At 43.7% G+C, this 18888-nt stretch overlaps 1 protein-coding gene across 3 annotated transcripts in view; it reads left to right on the forward strand.

The window, feature by feature from the left end:
• Positions 1–18888, forward strand: part of STARD13 (StAR related lipid transfer domain containing 13) — a 551493-nt gene that overhangs the window by 524784 nt on the left and 7821 nt on the right. For all 3 annotated transcript variants that reach the window (XM_023208808.3, XM_023208807.3, XM_023208809.3), the window contains 5 exons: positions 430–603; positions 1739–1898; positions 10937–11135; positions 16940–17150; positions 17986–18100. In XM_023208808.3, coding sequence (XP_023064576.2) covers positions 430–603; positions 1739–1898; positions 10937–11135; positions 16940–17150; positions 17986–18100 — 859 coding nt within the window. The remainder of the gene's footprint in view (positions 1–429; positions 604–1738; positions 1899–10936; positions 11136–16939; positions 17151–17985; positions 18101–18888) is intronic.

Below are 18888 nucleotides of genomic sequence, written 5' to 3' on the forward strand. Positions count from 1 at the left end.
TCCATCTCTCCATCTATGTCTGTCTCTCTTTTCTATCTCTCTGTCTGCTCTCTCTGCTTCTGTCTGTATCTCCCTGTCTCCGTCTCTTTCCTCTCTTTCTGTTTCTCTTTCACACACACACACACACACACACACTGTCTCAGCTGCTCTCAACATGAACAAATTTGGAATAAAAAATCTAGTATTTCCTCTATCACTTGTTTAAACCCCTAATGAAACAGATAAGAAGACTTTTTCCAGACTTATCCGAATTGGAAAAATCATGTCCTGTGTTTGTTCTGCACACTTCTGTCTTCTGTTCCATTTGCATTGAGATTCTCTTCGCTTGGATGCTATCTTGATTAGCTTCATGTACATTGGTGATGTCCCGTGTTTCCCGCTACCAAGTCCACTTTGTGACTGGCTTCTGTGATGGTCTCTCTGGTAAAGGCGACTCCGATGGAACAGTTTCCAGCTGTCTCACCAGCCCCGGCCAGCCCCAGCGTCGCCCCACATCAGCAGCCAGACGGCCGGCCAGCTGAGCCTGCTCCAGCGCTTCTCGCTGCTTCGCCTGACGGCCATAATGGAGAAGCACTCCATGTCCAACAAGCATGGCTGGACATGGTGCGTAGCACGTTCACCTGGGAGGGGATCCTTGGCTCTAGAGCTAAGTGGGTGATTGCAAAAGCTTCCATGTTTACTTGGTGAATTCTGAAGAACCCATTCATTGCCTTCACTGATGATCTCCTGGACGTAAGGCATGAGCTCTGCCGTAGCCTCCATGTGACAGAGCCCACAGGAAACGTTGCTCTATTTGTAGCTCTCAGTTGGTTTCCAGGGAAGGCAGTCAGGCTCCAAGAAAGGAAAAAAAGACAAGTAAAGGGTGATTAATTGTGAACAGAGGAAATAAAAATAAACTTGCCATAAAATAATCCTGGCAGTTTGCACAGAAACAGCTGTCACTTGTACCTTCTGGCCTGATGCAAAGCTTACCACTTAGAGCCTTGATTCATTCAAAGAGCATTTAGTTCTTCAAATACATTTCTGCTTTTATTTCATTGGCAAATAAAAACAAGAATATGCAGTAAACCTTGTAATAAGGAATTGACAGAAGCATATGTTAGAACTTGAATGTAGGCCTATTATAGATGATTTGGTGGATTTGAGAAAATACAAAATGTATCAGTAATTGTTCTATGTTTTATAATATGCATATTAAAAAATCAATGGTGTGTTTATAAAATATTTTAGAAGGTTATAAATTCATGGCCAAATCAATATATGCTTGTGTATTAAAATGTCCTTTAAAAACTGCAGCTGGCTGTAGAAAAGTAAGGATAGAGCCAAGAAATATTGTTCTTCTTTTCTCCCTTCCTTTTCCTCCAGCCCCAGCCATGTTTCTTCTTCCTCTTGTAATTTTTACATTTGTTTTGTTTTGTTGGGGACTTTTAAGTGTTCAGCACTTGAGAGATGAGTCTATCACAATTAAATTGGAAAGTTGTCCACTTGACCTGAAAACAGAGCTACAAATACATTCTGGTAACGTGACTCATGCTGTTTAGTAGTTAGAGATAGCATGCAGGCAAGGGCCACACAGAGCACGGCCGTGTCCTGTGATTAATGCAGAGAGAATGCTGAATTCGCCCGGCGTCTCTTGGGTATTCCAACAAAAGCTTGGCTTCCCTCATGCTTGCTTCCAGAGCCTCTCCCCACAGTGTGCCCCAGGAGGCTTGCATGACCTGGTTTCTGTAAATTCTAGGTCAGTTCCAAAGTTCATGAAGAGGATGAAAGTTCCCGACTACAAAGACAAGGCTGTCTTTGGCGTTCCTCTCATAGTCCACGTCCAAAGAACGGGACAGCCCCTGCCTCAAAGTATTCAGCAAGCACTGAGATATCTACGCAACAACTGCCTCGATCAGGTAGGGCTGTAACCCCCACTGCTCCTGCCCCACCACCCCCAACCATGGGATTAGATTGATGGGATGTCAGACTGAGTCAGATCTGCCCAGGATCAGGCAAGACATGCCTCACCAAAAATAAAAGGCATTGTGACATTTATGTGGTAATATTGAATTTGAACAAGCCACATCCTATTTGAGGATGTTTCCTCATTGGCAACTTAAATGATGACCTGGAGTGACTGCAGAAAGTTGACGTTAATAGTTTGTTCCTGTGATGTCTAATTTGCAATCCTTAAAAACTGGAGTTAAGCTATGTACTGCATTTCCTTTGTAACTATTATTTCAATGCCACCATTGATTTCACAGTGTTCTTTTATCCCTGTTATATTGTTTTTGAAAAAGAATTAGGTTTTTCATGCCTCCTTGTATTAATTCTTTTTTTTTTTTTTTCCTTTGAAGCAGCATCATGACCAGGAAAACTTAAAGACAGATTTATTTACATCTTTTAAAAATGTACAAGTAAAATATGAACAAAAGTAACCGCTAAGTCAAATATCCCCTCATTTTATAAAGCTGATTCAAAGCTCAAGCTAAACAAAATATTCAAAGATAATTTTCTGCCTCCGGGACTTCTGGGGCCCACCATCATGGTGGACTGTGATTAAATCCAGAGTGCAGTCCGTCCTGTAGTTTACAAAACAAAGCCTTTGCTCCTCCAAATTAACACCCATTAGCTTCTTAGACACTCTGTCCAAAATAAAAGTTGTGTTCTTAATTGATAAATTGCAACCCTGAATAGTGGGTATATTTCCAGGCAGCTATTCTGTAGTTGTCTCTGTTCATCATACTTTTTGATGCCATGCAGAGAATCTGTACCAACCTAAGATGGTTGATTGTACTTTTTACTGATTTACCCTGGACCTTGGGCTCAGTGGGCAGGAATGAGCTCAGCTACATGAACTCAAAGATCCTGGCTAGTGATGCTCGTAGAGACTCCAATACTGAGACCACACTTAGAATCAGGCTGGTCTCAGGGTGAACCAGAAATCAATTTTCACTACAGAAAAACAGAATTAACTTCTTCATTTGAAGTTGTCTTTGACTGAACTGAATGTGTGATGCTCTTTGTCCCTCCTCACTTTTCATTTAGAAACTCTGCACATATTTTTCCATATTTGGATGTCATCGTGGAGGGTGGGATGGCTGCTGTCGCTGTTGCGATGATGGCCGTTTAGTTTTGAGAAATGGCCTTAATAGCTTGCCTCTTATTCCCCAGCAATAAGGGTGACAGGCTCCTTTGCTAGGGTCCTCTTCTTTGGCAGATACCCCAACATGAATTGACTTGTGAATCACGTCCCAATAGAGTCAGCCAATTAATCTGGTCACTTAAGCATACATTTTAATTTATTTTTAATCTTAGAGGTTTTACTGAGAATAGACATTATTCACAGTTAATGTCCTAAAGGTGTTTTACTGAGAGAAGTTTTTAAAGAGGTAGGCTCTGGTGAATATTTGGGAAAGCCCACTCTGGTCTCTATTCCAATGCTAAAAAGCATTGCAACCTTGTCATTTGGCATAGAACTTTGTGGCCTCAATTGTACATTTGTTGTTGGTTTGTGGGTGTAGACCCAAGATGGTATTTTGTTAAGACACATGTTTTTCCAAGCATCTCACTTTCTGTAAGGGTATGTATCAAACGTACCTCCCTCTTGGTGCTCTTAGAGACTGTGGCTTTGCCGTTTTCCAAGCACGGAGAAGATTTTGCTCCAAGAGCATGGCCAGCTAATGCGTATCAACAAAGCTCTGTTAAGAGAAAACAGTGTTCAGGAATGCCTTAAAGGAAGTGCAACCAATCTGTGTCACTAGTTCAATAAAATTAACCTCTCTTGAATGCCTGGCATATTCCAAGCAATTTTATTATGTGTTCTGCATTAATTGCCTCATTTAGTCCCACATCCACCCTTGAATGGTGTTATCCCAGGTTCATTATGGTGGAACCAACACTTGCTTGCAAGTCTGACTCCAGAGTCCAAGTTCCTAACCACTGCACTCTGCGGCTGCTTATTATAATGGCTTTTCCCCCGTGGACTTCGGGGTGATGCCATCTCTAGCATTGAGGAGTGACCCTATACAACTCATTGATGAATGAATTCACTGTCAAGATTTTGTAGTCGATGTTGGTCGTTAAGTCACATAATGTGCTTTCTGTGAGAAAGGGAGAAAAACCTTTTTTCTCTGGCTGTAGCATCTGAAAGCATTGTGTTTCTTTTGGACAACTGACCTGTTTTTTAATACTGTGGACACCAAACTCATTCATTTGGGTGTGTTTTCCTCACTGTATTGGCTGCTAGAAAGCGTGGAGCCAAATGTGTGTTCTGTCTGTAGTAAAATCTATATAATTTTTGGCATTAATTTTATGCATCAGTCTTATTCCTAGTTTCCTCCACCCTTTTCTGTCTTTGTTTTCCTTTTGCTGTAATTTTCTTATGTTTTATCTTTAATTTAATTGTATCTTATTATATTTTATAGATTACTGTAAGCCCCCTTAAATTTTTTCTTGAACAAGAGTGGCTATAAGTAAATGAAATGTAATTCCACTATTCCATTCAGCGCTGAGTCTTTAGTGTGGGCAATAAACCATTCCTGCCCCCTGTAGCTTCTGAATAATGTGTAGTGCCAGTATCACTGCTGTGAGTGGGGCCAGCCTCTCTTTGGAAGCAAAAGTCTTATCAGTAGAGAGAAAGACACAGGGCACCAAAACCTCTTCCACCCCTGTGTCCATCTCAGGTCCATTTTTTAAATCTGGGAGAACGCCAAGATGAAAAACAGTGTGCCAGCAAAGCCTTGGAGGAAGAAGACTCTTTTCAAGACATGGATATGAGTCAAAATGTAATTAAAATGAATAGAGCCACGCATCTCTTGCGTCAGTCACATGGGAGAATGCGTAGGACATCGAAGGGACTTTCACCATAGCCAGTCGCCACCTTATAATGCACCCAGTCCTGGCAGGGCTTCCAGCCGCGGAATGTCCCTCCCTTTCCTTGTCATGTGGTGTGGAAAGCACGCAGAGACCACCCCTCTGGCTCCTGTGAAAAAGGAAGGTGGTAATAGGAAGGAAAAGGGGAGAAATAAGAGAAACTAAGGAATCAAAACCTGGCTGTTCCAGAGATTTCAGAGCAAGCAAGAGCTAATAAAAGCGAATCAATCAGAAAAGCGAGGGGAAAGAGTGAAAAGGAAGGAGAGCAACACCAAACAAAATGTTCTTTCTTTGCCAACAGCACCTCTGTGGAATTGAAAAGATTCCAGTCTGTCCAAGGCCTTGAGAACCCAGCCTCAAAGCTGCGGAAGACGAGAACATCCACAAATATCCCCCTTGTATGCCATGTTTTAATAGGAAGCACCACCCCATACTCTCCCAAGGCATTGCCCTGAGTCTCAGGGCGGAGGCGTCCTGCGGCGCGTTGGCCCCTTCTCCCCATGCTAAGCACTCTCCTCGCATATAAGCACTCATTGCAGTTGACCCTGCCCCACAGAGCCTGAAACATTGCCAGCCTTTCGCTTTCCACACTCCCGCGTGCACAGCAGTTTCTACATGATGCAACCGAGTGTTCATGTTTGCCCTTGCAGCTGGCTGTGGGTGAGATGAGGAAGTTTAGCCTTCGATGATGAACCATTTGTATTCAGACATAGTCATGTGTGAGAGGAGCCTTGCTTTGTTGTCTGAGCTTTTATTTCTGCCCTAAATCAACCGTGCACAGGATAGGTTATAGCTATTCCTGATGAATATGAAGTCACTGCAGTGAGAGGCTGAACCTGCAATGCTCAAAATAAGAATCTGCCGCATACTCTTCTAACGAATCTTTCTCTTTCTGAAGAAAACCAACCGTCCTTCATTAGCTGAGCACATTTCTAAAGAAGAGGAAATGGAAGTCCTGATAAACATCATTAAGTCCCAAAAAAGATTAGCATAAACAGGATGCCAAGAGGGAGATTTAATATTATTCAGATGGAATTTGAATTCTAATGCACCACTCATGCTCAGCCTCTCCTGCTAATAGAGCAGTAAGTTTTAAAAGCCTAATCATGCTGGGAAGACTTGGTACTCAGTACAAGTGTCCCTGGCCCCACTGCCTATTTGTCACTTTGCCTGTTGCCTGCCTCAGATAAAGTAAGCAGTGCTCTGGGGCTATCCAGTGAAATTACCCTTGAGTCCTCACTTTTTTTTTTTTTTTTTTTTTCTTTTTTGAGATAGAGTCTTGCTCTGGCACCCAGGCTGGAGTACAGTAGCACGATCTCAGCTCACTGCAACTCCACCTCCCGGGTTCAAGTGATTCTCCTGCCTCAGCCTTCCTAATAGCTGGGATTTACAGGCATGCACCGCCATACCCAACTAATTTTTGTATTTTTAATAGAGATAGGGTTTCACCATATTGGCCAGGCTGGTCTCGAACTCCTGACCTCAGGTGATCCACCCGCCTAGGACCCCACTAAGTGCTGGGATTACAGGCGTGAGCTACCGTGCCCAGCTGAGTCCTTGCTTTTTCATAGCTAGGTCTTTAGGTGAAAGACAAAAGAGAGAGGACAGGAAAACTAGACCAAGGGGACACTCATCACTCCCCTTTCATCTTCAAAAGGAGCAAGAGATCACATACAGGAGAGATGCTTATACAATGAACTCTGCATGGCTGATGGCCACTCTCCCCTTTCTCAAGAGGGTGGCTGGGCTGAGCTTTAACAGTAGATGACAGCAGGACCTGTTATGCCATTTGTGGGACCAGTGAAAAGAGAAAATGTGGGATCGCTTGTTCATAAATCATTGAGAATTTCAAAACCAAGACAGCAGAGCGTTAAACTAAGTGTGTGAGACTCTGTGTGACAGCCCAGGCTGCCTGCCTATGGGTGACAGACACAAAAGTGAAGGAAAAACATTATGCCCTCCTGGGATCTTCCTCATAACGAAGCCGAGGGAGCTGGGGCTGTTGCCTGCCCACCCACTGTGGTCAGAAGGATGAGCAACAGGGAAGGCATGGTGGCTCACACTTATAATCCCAACATTTTGGGAGGCTGAGGCGGGCAGGTCACCTGAGGTCAGGAGTTTGAGACAAGCCTGGCCAACATGGTGAAACACCATCTCTGCTAAAAAATACAAAAAGTAGGCCAGACGTGGCGGCTCACACCTGTAATCCCGGTACTTTGGGAGGCCGAGGCGGGTAAATCACCTGAGGTCAAGAGTTCTAGTCCAGCCTGGCCAACATGGTAAAACTCTGTCTCTACTAAAAATACAAAAATTAGCCAGGTGTGGTGGTGGGTGCCTGTAATCCCAGCTACTCAGGGGACTGAGGCAGAATTGCTTGAACCCGGGAAGCAGAGGTTGCAGTAAGCTGAGATCATGCCACTGCACTGCAGCCTGGGGGACAAGAGCGAGACTTCGTCTTAAAAAAAAAAAAAAAAAAAAAAAAAAAAAAAAAAATAGCTGGGTGTGGCGCACACCTATAATCCTAGCTACTTGGGAGGCTGTGGCAGGAGAATCACTTGAACCCAGGAGATAGAGGTTGTGGAGAGCTGAGATCCTGCCGCTGCACTCCAGCCCTGGTAGACAGAGTAAGACTCTGTCTCAAAAAAAAAAAAAAAAAGAATTTCTTTGGTTCTCCATTTTTAATGGGAAAACTATCTCTTGTGAAAAATTCAGATCAAATCCTTACTTTGGAAACTTTTTTTTTTTTTTTTTTTTTTTTTTTTTTTTTTGTGATGGAGTCTGGCTCTGTTGCCAGGCTGGAGCACAGTGGTGCAATCTCAGCTCACTGCAACCTCTGTCTCCCAGGTTCAGGAGATTCTCCCACCTCAGCCTCCCAAGTAGCTTGGATTACAGGCACCCACCACCACACCCAGCTAATGTTTATATTTTTAGTAGAGACGGGGTTTCGTCATGTTGGCCAGGCTGTTCTCAAACTCCTGACCTCAGACAATCCAACCACCTCAGCCTCCCAAAGTGCTGGGATTACAGGCGTGAGCCGCCGTGCTCGGCCAAAACTTTCTGAAGAAGAAATGATTACTGGAAACCACTCATTGCCGTCACTGTGGTTTTCTGTGAGGATGGAGACGGGAAGCTGTTCCCCTGGTCTCAGGATCTCTCTATGCTTTAGAAAGACCATCTCCTACTCACTGTGCCCAGTGGCTTTGCACAGTGACCACTAGAAGCCCCATCCTAAAATGGCTTAAATGACAGGAAATTCATGGTCTCACAAAACACAAATGAAAAGTCAGGAAATAGGCCAGGTGTGGCGGCTCACACCTGTAATGCCAGCACTTTGGGAGGCCGAGGTGGGTGAATCACTTGAGGTCAGGAGTTCGAGACCAGCCTGGCCAACGTGGTGAAACCCTGTCTCTACTAAAAAATACAAAAATGAGTTGGGTGTGATGGCGGGCACCTGTAATCCCAGCTACTTAGCAGGCTGAGGCAGGAGAATCACTTAAATGTGCCACCGCACTCCAGCCTGGGTATCAGGGCCAGACTCCGTCTCAAAAAAAAAAAAAAAAAAAAGTCAGGAAATAGAACAGTTCCGGGGTTAGCTCAATCATCAGTTCATCATCAGTTCATCATTAGCTTTGAAGAGAGATTCTTTCCATCTTTCCCTTTTGCCATCTTCAGCTACTACAACTGGAATGTGATTTGAGACCACCTTTTCTTTATTAGGTTTCCGAAAGAAAATTTTCCTGCTGTACTTCCAACAAAAATCCACAGAAACCAAAATATATACATATGTCTGTATCTCCCATGTGCCCTAGAAGACAAGGGCAGGGCAGGAAGGTTATGGTCAGAATTTGAGGCAGCACAAATAAATCCCTGACAACCCTCTGGACATCCTAAGATCTCAGGCAGAAGCAGCAGTTCAGAGCCCACAGCTGGACAGCTCCAGACATGTCTAAAACAATTAAAATAACAATATTTGCTGAAACGAGAAAGAAACTTGGAAAGCGAACAATACAAAGATAGCATCTCTGGGATGTGTGTGTGCACGCACAAGAGTGTGTGCCCAGAAACAGCCCGCAAGACGTGGTGGACAAAAGAGGAACGTGCCCGACAGTTTAAACAGAAACACTGTCTGCTTTCTTCTGTTTATAGATCCTGATCAATATTTCTCTGCTGTTAAAAAATAGGAATTCTTCTCAAATGGAATAATACCTGCTCTATGAGGATAAATATTTGTGAGTCACACTGAAGCATTTACCTTCAGGGCATCTCGATTCTGAGAACTCTCGTGCAGCACAGCCAGCCCTGTGGTGGGCACAGTCCTGGGCCTCCTTCCAAAATCAGAAAAGCAGAAGAAGCAAACAAGTCGGAGATGGATCTCACCCCAATAATCACTCACCTGACATCTGGAATTTTTTTCTCTTTTGACAGTACATGGTTTCTTTCCATGCCCTTTGATGAAATTTGGAGTCATTGCCAGTTGAAGGAAGATAAATATTGTCTAGATTCTTTGTGACGAGTCATCTAAGTATGGCAAAATTGGGCATTTTCTAGACATTCCAAACTGTAAGAATAAAAAAGAAAGTAATTCATATTTTAAGTGATGATATTATCAGGCTGAATATCCTGATGTGTGACATTAGAGCAATAAGCCTTGGAATGCAAAGAAATATTACTAAGAATTCTGTTTTCATGGCCACAAAATGTAGCAGTGTATAATTTCCCCTGTGATCCATTCAGCTGACATATACAAAAACTTGAGTATGCTCTAATGGCTTGGAATCCTTCCCTTGCTGTTACCACAGTTTAAAAAAAATAAGGGCTCCTCTCCATTTGTTGCAGCAATCAGGAAAGCCTTTGTCAGATACCCAAACTTGGGTGGAGGCCGGCCTGGCGCACAGAGTGATCAGTAAGATGGCCTATATTAGACATTCCTGCAGGTATAGGGAGGCAGATCAGTGACTGACACTAGTGTCCACTGTCTACCTGACCAGCAACTCAGGAAGGTTCTACCTTGCTTTGCAGAAGTGGGCCAACCCTTGAGCCACTGGGGAATGAGAGCTGTGGAAATTGAGGGTTGAAGCGAACCAACTCCCTACAGGCATTTAAAAAATAGCAGACATGTTCTTTCCCTATAAGCCAGGGCGCGCAGACAAGTTCAGTTCCTTTTGGACAGAGGCTAAGTCCAGCACAGGAAGTTCCTCTAAAGGGGCTAGAGCTTAATCTGCCCAACCATTGCAGGGTCTTCATTCTTGCCGGGCTCTGCTCTGCCTCAGTCATTCTCATTAGGGCCACTCTGTCCTTGATGCCTTAATGTTCCATTTATTTATCAAGTAAGGGAGGAGTCTGGGCTCTAAGGTGAAAAAGGCATGATATGACATTATCTTGAGGTTTGAACAAAAAGCCACGCAGGAATCATTCTCACTAGAGCCATAGCTTATAGCATAAAAACAAACAGGTAGAAAAGTAATGCTAAGAATTCCAAAGAAGAAAAAGTAAATAAATCCCTTCAATCAAAATATGTACTGATATTATTCTGTTTCACGAACATATTCCCCGTAAAACTGTCCCTGCAGGAGCACTGGATATGACCGTTTATCTGGGATTCTTTCTTCCACCACCCACATAGTTTTCACCAAACCTCCCATTGACCAAACTTTCTCAAAACCCCCGTGGCAATGTAAACCCTAGAGGGCAGGGAATTCTATCTGCTGTGCTCACTAATGACACCTAGGAACTGTAAGCATGCCTGATTCACAGTGGTTACTTAATCACTACTTGTTGAATAAATGAATAAAGTAATAATAACATCTGCAGTGTGATAAGATGTAATAGGTCACAAAGCACATGCACATCTATTTCCTCACTTACTCTCCACAGTAATCCTGTGCAGTGGGGATTTCTCATCTTCATTTCATAGGCGAGGAAGACAGTGTTCAGCTACTGCCTAAAGTGGCTATACTAACAGTTCAGCATGTAGTAATTGGGAGGCAATTCCAGCTCATCCAGTTCCCATCCCATGCTTCCTCCTCCTCCTCACAACCAAGTGTGGCCTGGCTGACACAACCCTATGGCTTCGTTTCAGGTGGGTCTTTTTCGCAAGTCAGGGGTGAAGTCTCGAATCCATGCCCTACGCCAAATGAATGAGAACTTCCCTGAGAACGTCAACTATGAAGACCAGTCTGCTTATGACGTGGCGGATATGGTGAAACAGTTCTTCCGGGACCTCCCTGAGCCCCTTTTCACCAACAAGCTCAGCGAGACCTTCCTCCACATCTATCAGTGTAAGTGGAAATAATGAGATTGGTGTTCTCATGGGCATCCTTCCACTGTAACGAAAATAATTCCCTATAGATTGAGTTTTAATGATACGAATAACACATCAATCCATAGAGATGAATGTAATCCTGCTCTCCTCTACAGAAGTAACTTTTGCTCAAAGTTTGATATGGAAATTTTTTTATGCATTTGAAAATATCTTTTTGACATCAAAATATTCCTTCTCAAAAGAGTTTTGTGTATGATCTAAAACAAACTTCCAATACATTTACAAAAATTTAAAATGAAAAGTGACACAATAGAAGTTGTTTTATATATAGGTATTTATTACAACTTCTTTAATTTTTTAAAAAAGTAAGCATTTCCGGGCTGGGCGCGGTGGCTCAAGCCTGTAATCCCAGCACTTTGGGAGGCCGAGACGGGCAGATCACGAGGTCAGGAGATCGAGACCATCCTGGCAAACACGGTGAGACCCCGTCTCTACTAAAAAAAAAAAAAATACAAAAAAACTAGCCAGGTGCAGTGGCGGGCGCCTGTAGTCCCAGCTACTCGGGAGGCTGAGGCAGGAGAATGGTGTAAACCCGGGAGGCGGAGCTTGCAGTGAGCTGAGATCCGGCCACTGCACTCCAGCCTGGGCGACAGAGCAAGACTCCATCTCAAAAAAAAAAAAAAAGTAAGCATTTCTTTGGGATATAGGAAATTCAAAGTGACATGAATTAAAATGACAGGAAATAAAAACAAATGTATTTTAGTACAATGCATCTTCATTGGTGAAAAGTAAGCAACCTTTTCATTAAGCTTAAATGAACTTATTTGTATTTTCACTTGGATTTTTTTTAATGATGTTAAGTTGTCAGCAAAGCCTGTATAATTAAAATAATCCCTGAAAATAACAATTGTTGATTAAGAAGCATATCCTACTATAAGTAGTTGCAATAGGGTTATTAGAAATAAACACGTGGGCTGGGCATGGTGGCTCACACCTGTAATCCCAGCACTTTGGGAGGCCGAGGTGGTTGGATTGTCTGAGGTCAGGAGTTCAAGACCAGCCTGGCCAACATGGTGAAACCACATCTCTACTAAAAGATACAAAAATTAGCTAGGCATGGTGGCCAGTGCCTGAAATCCCAGCTATTTGGGAGCCTGAGGCAGGAGAATTGCTTGAACCCAGGAGGAGGAGGTTGCAGTGAGTGGAGATCGGGCCACTGTACTCCAGCCTGGGTGACAGAGCGAAACTCTGTCTAAGAAAAAAGAAAAAGGAAATGAAACACGTGACTCTTTGCTAGATATGACAATGTTAACATTATGAATTATTTTGATGGTCCAGATCCCAATTTATGGGGGAAAAAAAAGCCATTTGGCCCACGGGCTTTGAGCTTTGAGTTTTCAGCAAAATGTGCCTGAAATGGACCTTGACATGGACTTGATCCAATCTGAAGAATATCTGTGCTATAGAGAATTCTGTATAAAATGTGTTTAAGAAGTCCATGACACTGCAAACTCAGGAAAGATTATAATCAGAACCACTTGCGAAAACAGATTAAGGTGGCAACCCACTAAGTAAACATTAGTTTTTCAAAGTAAGTAGGTTAAGTTAAATTAATGATACAAGTTGCTGGAGCCCAAACAGGGAGTTCTTGATGTTGTTGCTGTGAGAGGCTGAACTGCATTTTTCAATTAAGCCTCCCTTATGGTTTGGAAGTATCAGATACGAGTCTTTACATTTAATCAGTTCTTGGGTTAAAGTTGACACTAGTCTAAGGCTAAAGCCACATTACTTGAAAGAAATAAATGTCTTTGGCCCTTTCTGAGTCACAAGCAAGAAGCCAGATCAAAGCAGGCTTTATTTTAGCGAAGCAAACATTTACAGAGTGTGGCTTCTGTACCGGGCACCGTGCTGAGCATGGCAGAGCATATGGATGGATGAGACTCACTCTCTGATCTTAAGGATGTTACAATAAGGGAGATGAGGCATGAACATAAATAACTCCAACACTACAAAGTTGGAGAAGTTCCATAGAAAGGTTACAGAAAAGTCCAAGGAGAGAGAGATGCAGAATGAGGGCTTCACGGAGGAAGTGACAACTGAAGGCTGAGATATGTGAGGAACACGTTTTGGGTACCTGCTCTGCAGATAGCATAAACTGATGTCAGGAGAGCCCAGGGTCTTCATCTGGCTTGCATGTATGGCAAACGTATAGAGTGACACCAAATGACACTGAAAAACAACACTGGGGCCATAAAGGAAGGACATTGAATATTAGGGCAGGGAGTGTATACTTGATTCATTAAGCACTGGGGAACCGTCGGGTGTTGTTTTTTTTTTTTTTTTTTTTGAGATGGAGTCTCGCTCTGTCGCCCAGGCTGGAGTGCAGTGGCCGGATCTCAGCTCACTGCAAGCTCCGCCTCCCGGGTTCACGCCCTTCTCCTGCCTCAGCCTCCTGAGTAGCTGGGACTACAGGCGCCCGCCACCTCGCCCGGCTAGTTTTTTGTATTTCTTAGTAGAGACGGGGTTTCACCGTGTTAGCCAGGATGGTCTCAATCTCCTGACCTCGTGATCCGCCCGCCTCGGCCTCCCAAAGTGCTGGGATTACAGGCTTGAGCCACCGCACCCGGCGGGTGGTGTTGAGGGATTTATTTTCTAGACATTCCAAACTTTAAGAATAAAAAAGAAAGTAATTCATATTACTTTACACTTACAATGTTCTCAGCTGTAAAGACGGAACCAAATATCCAACGAACAGTCATTTAAACAGTAAGTACATTTTATTATCTCCCATAATTCCAGAGTTGGATATCCCACAGCTCAGTGATGCCAGGGCTAAAGTCAGCCTCTCTTGACTTTCCCTTTAAGGTCACAGTATAATTGTCACAACTTATAATTATCACATCTTCACAAAATCACATTCCAAGGCAAGAAGAGAGGGACTGCATTTCTCCTTGGCCATGTATCTCTTTTTATCAAGGACATGCATCTTACATAAGCTCTTAGCATTTTTCTTGGTCTCCTCAGGCAGAAGTGGTTTACTTCTTAAACCAAACACTGAAAAGAAGACCTGGGTTACCAGTTTTGGTTTAGGGCAGGTTTGGGTCTGAAGGAGGGACCCATTTCCCTGAGTATATTGCAGCTCACACCTGAGCAGAATATGTGCTTTCTTAATGAGGAAGACGGGAAGAAAGGGTATTGAGTTGAGTCAGTGGCCAGCCTTGTACCTGCCGCAGGGAGAAAGTCCATCAGCACCGTGTCATTGACCCAGGAATCTGGAAGTGATGTACCAGAGGCACTGAACTGGACGAGCATGGAGGCTCAGGGAGTCAGCATACTAATTAAGGTTCTGAATTACCTGCAGGGACTTCCAGCAGTGAGACTGAAGAGAAGACATTCCATGCATAGACCCTAGAGTCAAAGTTTCCAAACTGCTACTGTGGCAGAGAGGAATGGTTCCTCCTCCAGTCCTCCAGAGAAGTTCTGTTTTCAGCTATGCCACTTCTTGGGCTTTTGTCAAATGATGACTGACATTGGAGTGTTCGATGGGTAATGAAAATATTTGAGTCCTACCCATCTGGAGGAGGGAGAAGGATGGAGGAGTCAAAGACAACCATAAGGCTTTAAGGCCTCATGATTGAAAGAATGTGGAAATTGGACAGCAGAAGGATTCAGAGTCCACAGGATTCTGAATTTGAGGTGCCAGGATCTCTCATATGATTGCAAATTATCCACACTTAAAAATTCAAACCTAAAATCATCCCCTTAGAACCAGGAAAGGGGCAGGACCCTCAGCAGCGTGGTATGTAACAGAAAGCTAAAAGAGCATAGGATCCAAAACAAATGCTGAATTTAGGTATTTCAAGCATTTTTAGTAAATAATAATAATAATAATAATAATAATAATAATAATAATAATGGACAGGAAGTATTTTCGGAGGGATCAAAGAACAAGTGAATAGGAAGGAAACTGAGACAGCATATAGAGATGACAGGCGACTCTTCAAAAATGATGGCTGGGAAATCAACGTTTGCATGGAAAAGAAGCTTAGTAATCTAAAGTTAAACAATGTATACACACTGGACACCTTACCTAGGTCAGCATATTTAAAACAATTCATCGGCTCAAGCAGAATTTGTAACACCTTTCACAAGCTTGAGATCATTAGTACCATCTGTTTCTGCTCCACCCCAAGCGACAGTAAGAAAATGGGTTTGCTATAATTTTAACAAAATGGCTCTTCTCTGTGAACCCCAGGTATATCTTGTGCCAGTACACAACGGACATGCTGGGAGGAGTGGGGCCAGGTTTCAGACCGCTGAAGGCGTGCTCAGGCTTTTCCAGGAACGTGGATTTGCTAATCAGGGCCAGAGTGTGGTCAGCCCTGGGATGTGACATCACGCCTCTGGCATGGGAATGCAGGCGAATCCAGCATCCATAGCCCCCTAGGACCACAAAGCCTGGGGCCAGCCAGGACCCCCACAGAAGGTCACACCTCAGCCCTTCTAGAACAGCCAGCTCCGAGTTTGTTTTTATCATGCGCTCCTGCCAGTAGCAAATATCTGAATGTGTCTTTATGTTTAGTAATATAAATATACTGGATATACCATAATGTACTATGCACATTATAAAGCAGCCCTGATCAGTATTTTTAATGGGTAAGAGAAAAGATAAACACACGTGGGAGTGCTGATGATGTCTTCTCACACCTCAAGTGACTGTCAGGAGCACACCTCCCCACCCCTTGAGAGTGCAGACACCCTAGTGTGGAGGCCCCTGTACCAGAACATGGCGTTTTAAGAAAGACAACAGTGTCGACAGAAGCAAGCTCGCGACAATGTCTTTCCCAGTGAGAAGACTAAACTGATCACTAAATAAACACAGCCACGGGTGGGAGCAGCAAAAGGCAGCACCTATCACTCATTTGGTGTGGTTTTCCACTTAGTTCACCTCATATTGTTGGAACCAATTCCCTGGTAAGCCTGCATAACCAGCAACCACCACCATGAGGACCACCCTCAAGGGTGATGGGACTGAGAAGGGCCAGACATCCCCCATCACCTTAGGCAGCCTGGTTGTTCTTCTCCAAGCACAGCCTCAATTTCCATAAACCCCAAGATTGTGGAACAGGTGAGGCTGGGTCTCCACATGAAGTCAATAGCAGGCATCCTGCAAAGCAAGCCCTGGGAGATTCGTAGGAAAAAGGAAGATGTACAGGCTTCCCTTCGAGAAGCTGGCCCTCTAGGAATGAGGTCAGAGGTCCCAGCAGCTCAACACCACTCCTGGTGAATTGTGCGGCACTGGCATCATGGCCCGGCTGGCAGAGGTGGAGAAAGGCAAGGCAAGGCAAGGCTACTGTTCCCTAACCCACTGGTTTTCAATCCATGTCCCACGGAGCCCTGGGCATCCTGAAAGGGGCTTCCCAAACTGTTTGTCAGGGAGGATGGGCAAGAGGGATGCCAGGTTGACAGAGTCCTAATCACCCACTTCACCCAGAAGCCTTCTGAAAGCAGGTGAGTGGGTTGATTGCTCAGAATACAGAAAGCCAGGATGGTGGTGCCCCTTTCTAAACCCTGCTTGGCCATTGAGACTGCGGGATCCAGAGTTCAGTTGCAAGGGTTGGGACTCAGCTCTGCCTCCCATGAGCTGCAAGGCCTCAGCAATTACTGACTTCTTTGTGCCTTTTCTGCTGTTTTGGTTGTTGTTGGTGGTGATGACTCTAGGTGCGTGTTTGCACCAGGAAGGTGGAGCTTACACAATGCCTCCCAGCTGGCTCTTTCTGTGTTTGCTCCTCCAATGACCTGGCATCCACTTTTCCTCAGATGTCTCCAAAGAGCAGCGGCTGCAGGCTGTGCAGGCTGCCATCCTGCTACTGGCCGATGAGAACAGGGAGGTCCTGCAGACGCTCTTGTGTTTCCTGAATGACGTCGTCAACTTGGTGGAAGAGAATCAGATGACGCCCATGAACCTGGCAGTGTGTCTGGCCCCCTCCCTCTTTCATCTTAATTTATTGAAGAAAGAAAGCTCTCCACGGTGGGTTTTTTTCTCAGTAACAACAGTAATCCCCAAGTAGGCATTCCCACAGTTTATAAGACTGGATGGATGGATGGATGGATGGATGGATGGATGGATGGATGGATAAATGGATAGATAGATATGAATGGATATATTGATAGATTATAGATAGGTAGGTAGATAGATCGACGATAGATTGATATAGATGATACATAGATAATAGATGACAGCTATATAGATAGATGATAAATAGATGATAGATGATAAAGAGAGGATTGATAGGTACATAATAGAGAGAGAGAGATAATAGATTATAGATAGATAAAACATGTCTCCATGCTACATTTCAACTTCAGGATTTGTCAACACTCTTTTCATAATCAGAAAATCTTGTGAGGCACCCTAATTCACGGGCCTCAGATTCATAGAATTATTGAGCTAGCATTGAAGAAAGCCAGTTGTGATCCAGAAAGCTTGAGTTTTGTGTTGTCTGTGTGAGTGAGGAGAAAAATATACACAAAGTAGTATTTTACAATCTTGAGAAGGCTATATTTGAGACCAAAGCACAGGAGCTTACAGTTAAGGGGCTTCAAAGTTTGGAAAAATAGATTAATTTCATCCCCCGCTGTTCTTCCTGCCCTTTTAGTTTTCCAAGATTTTTCCTTGTGAACTGTCAGACTGTCAGCCTGATTCAGAATATCTAAGATATGTGATCATTGTTTTTATTTGGAAACACAAAAGCCTGGGATCTGGATAGCATCTGGGTATAAACAGAAAACAAAAGGGATGAGTTTGGTATTGTGACAAGCTATTTGGTGTGGGATCTGCTTAGCACACTCACATTCAATTACAGAGTCATACAGAAGAAATATGCCACCGGGAAGCCAGATCAAAAGGACCTCAACGAGAATCTGGCAGCAGCTCAGGGGCTCGCACACATGATCATGGAATGCGACAGACTTTTTGAGGTGAGCAAAAGGCTCAAACCTCCGCCTCCCTAGTCGCTTTTGGAACTAGATAAGACACTTGGGATTGTTGCTACATTTATGGTTTCTATCTGTTTGTTCCTGATTTTATAATGACAATAGTATATGCTATAGCTCTGGTGTTTGCTTCCAAGAAAGCTGAGGAGCTAGCTATACAGTTGAGGCTTTGATCAAGAACTCATACCCATGGTATGAAGACCTGATGGTTTTCATGCAAACAGTTGCATCACCTGCCATTGTCAGGTCCAAGGCCAGTCAGCCAATTATGTTCTATTTGATTTTACCTTGGGACTTCATTAGGTTAAACATCTGTGTGTGAGTGTGCGTGTAATACTGAGGGATCTTTGTTGCTAAGAACCAATGACAGCTTATGAATACAGCCACAGATATGTAAAAGAAGTAAGTGAACCAGACTTGTGGCATACTTTTGTGGTAGAATTGGCATTTGTCAATGGGAAAAGTGTGCTAAAAATGAAAAGCTATTCCCAAGTCCTGTTTGATGTTTCCCTTCACGAGTCTAAGTCTTATTCACGGTGGGTAAAGTTGTCTGAGCCCACATTTTGCCAAACTGAATAAAAAGACATTAAAGGTAAAATAAAAGGGAAATGGAAAGAATAAAGGGGAAGTCATTGCAGTGTTTTGAATAATAAATACAGCCTCAGAAACATATTTGTATTTCCTGACTTTAGGAAGGCCCCTCCCGTCCTTGGCAGTGATCTTAGAAAAACATCTCCGGCCGTGTGGCCCTCGGCCCGTGGCTCAGAGCCGGG

Source organism: Piliocolobus tephrosceles, chromosome X (assembly GCF_002776525.5).
Source record: "Piliocolobus tephrosceles isolate RC106 chromosome X, ASM277652v3, whole genome shotgun sequence".
NCBI lineage: Eukaryota > Metazoa > Chordata > Mammalia > Primates > Cercopithecidae > Piliocolobus > Piliocolobus tephrosceles.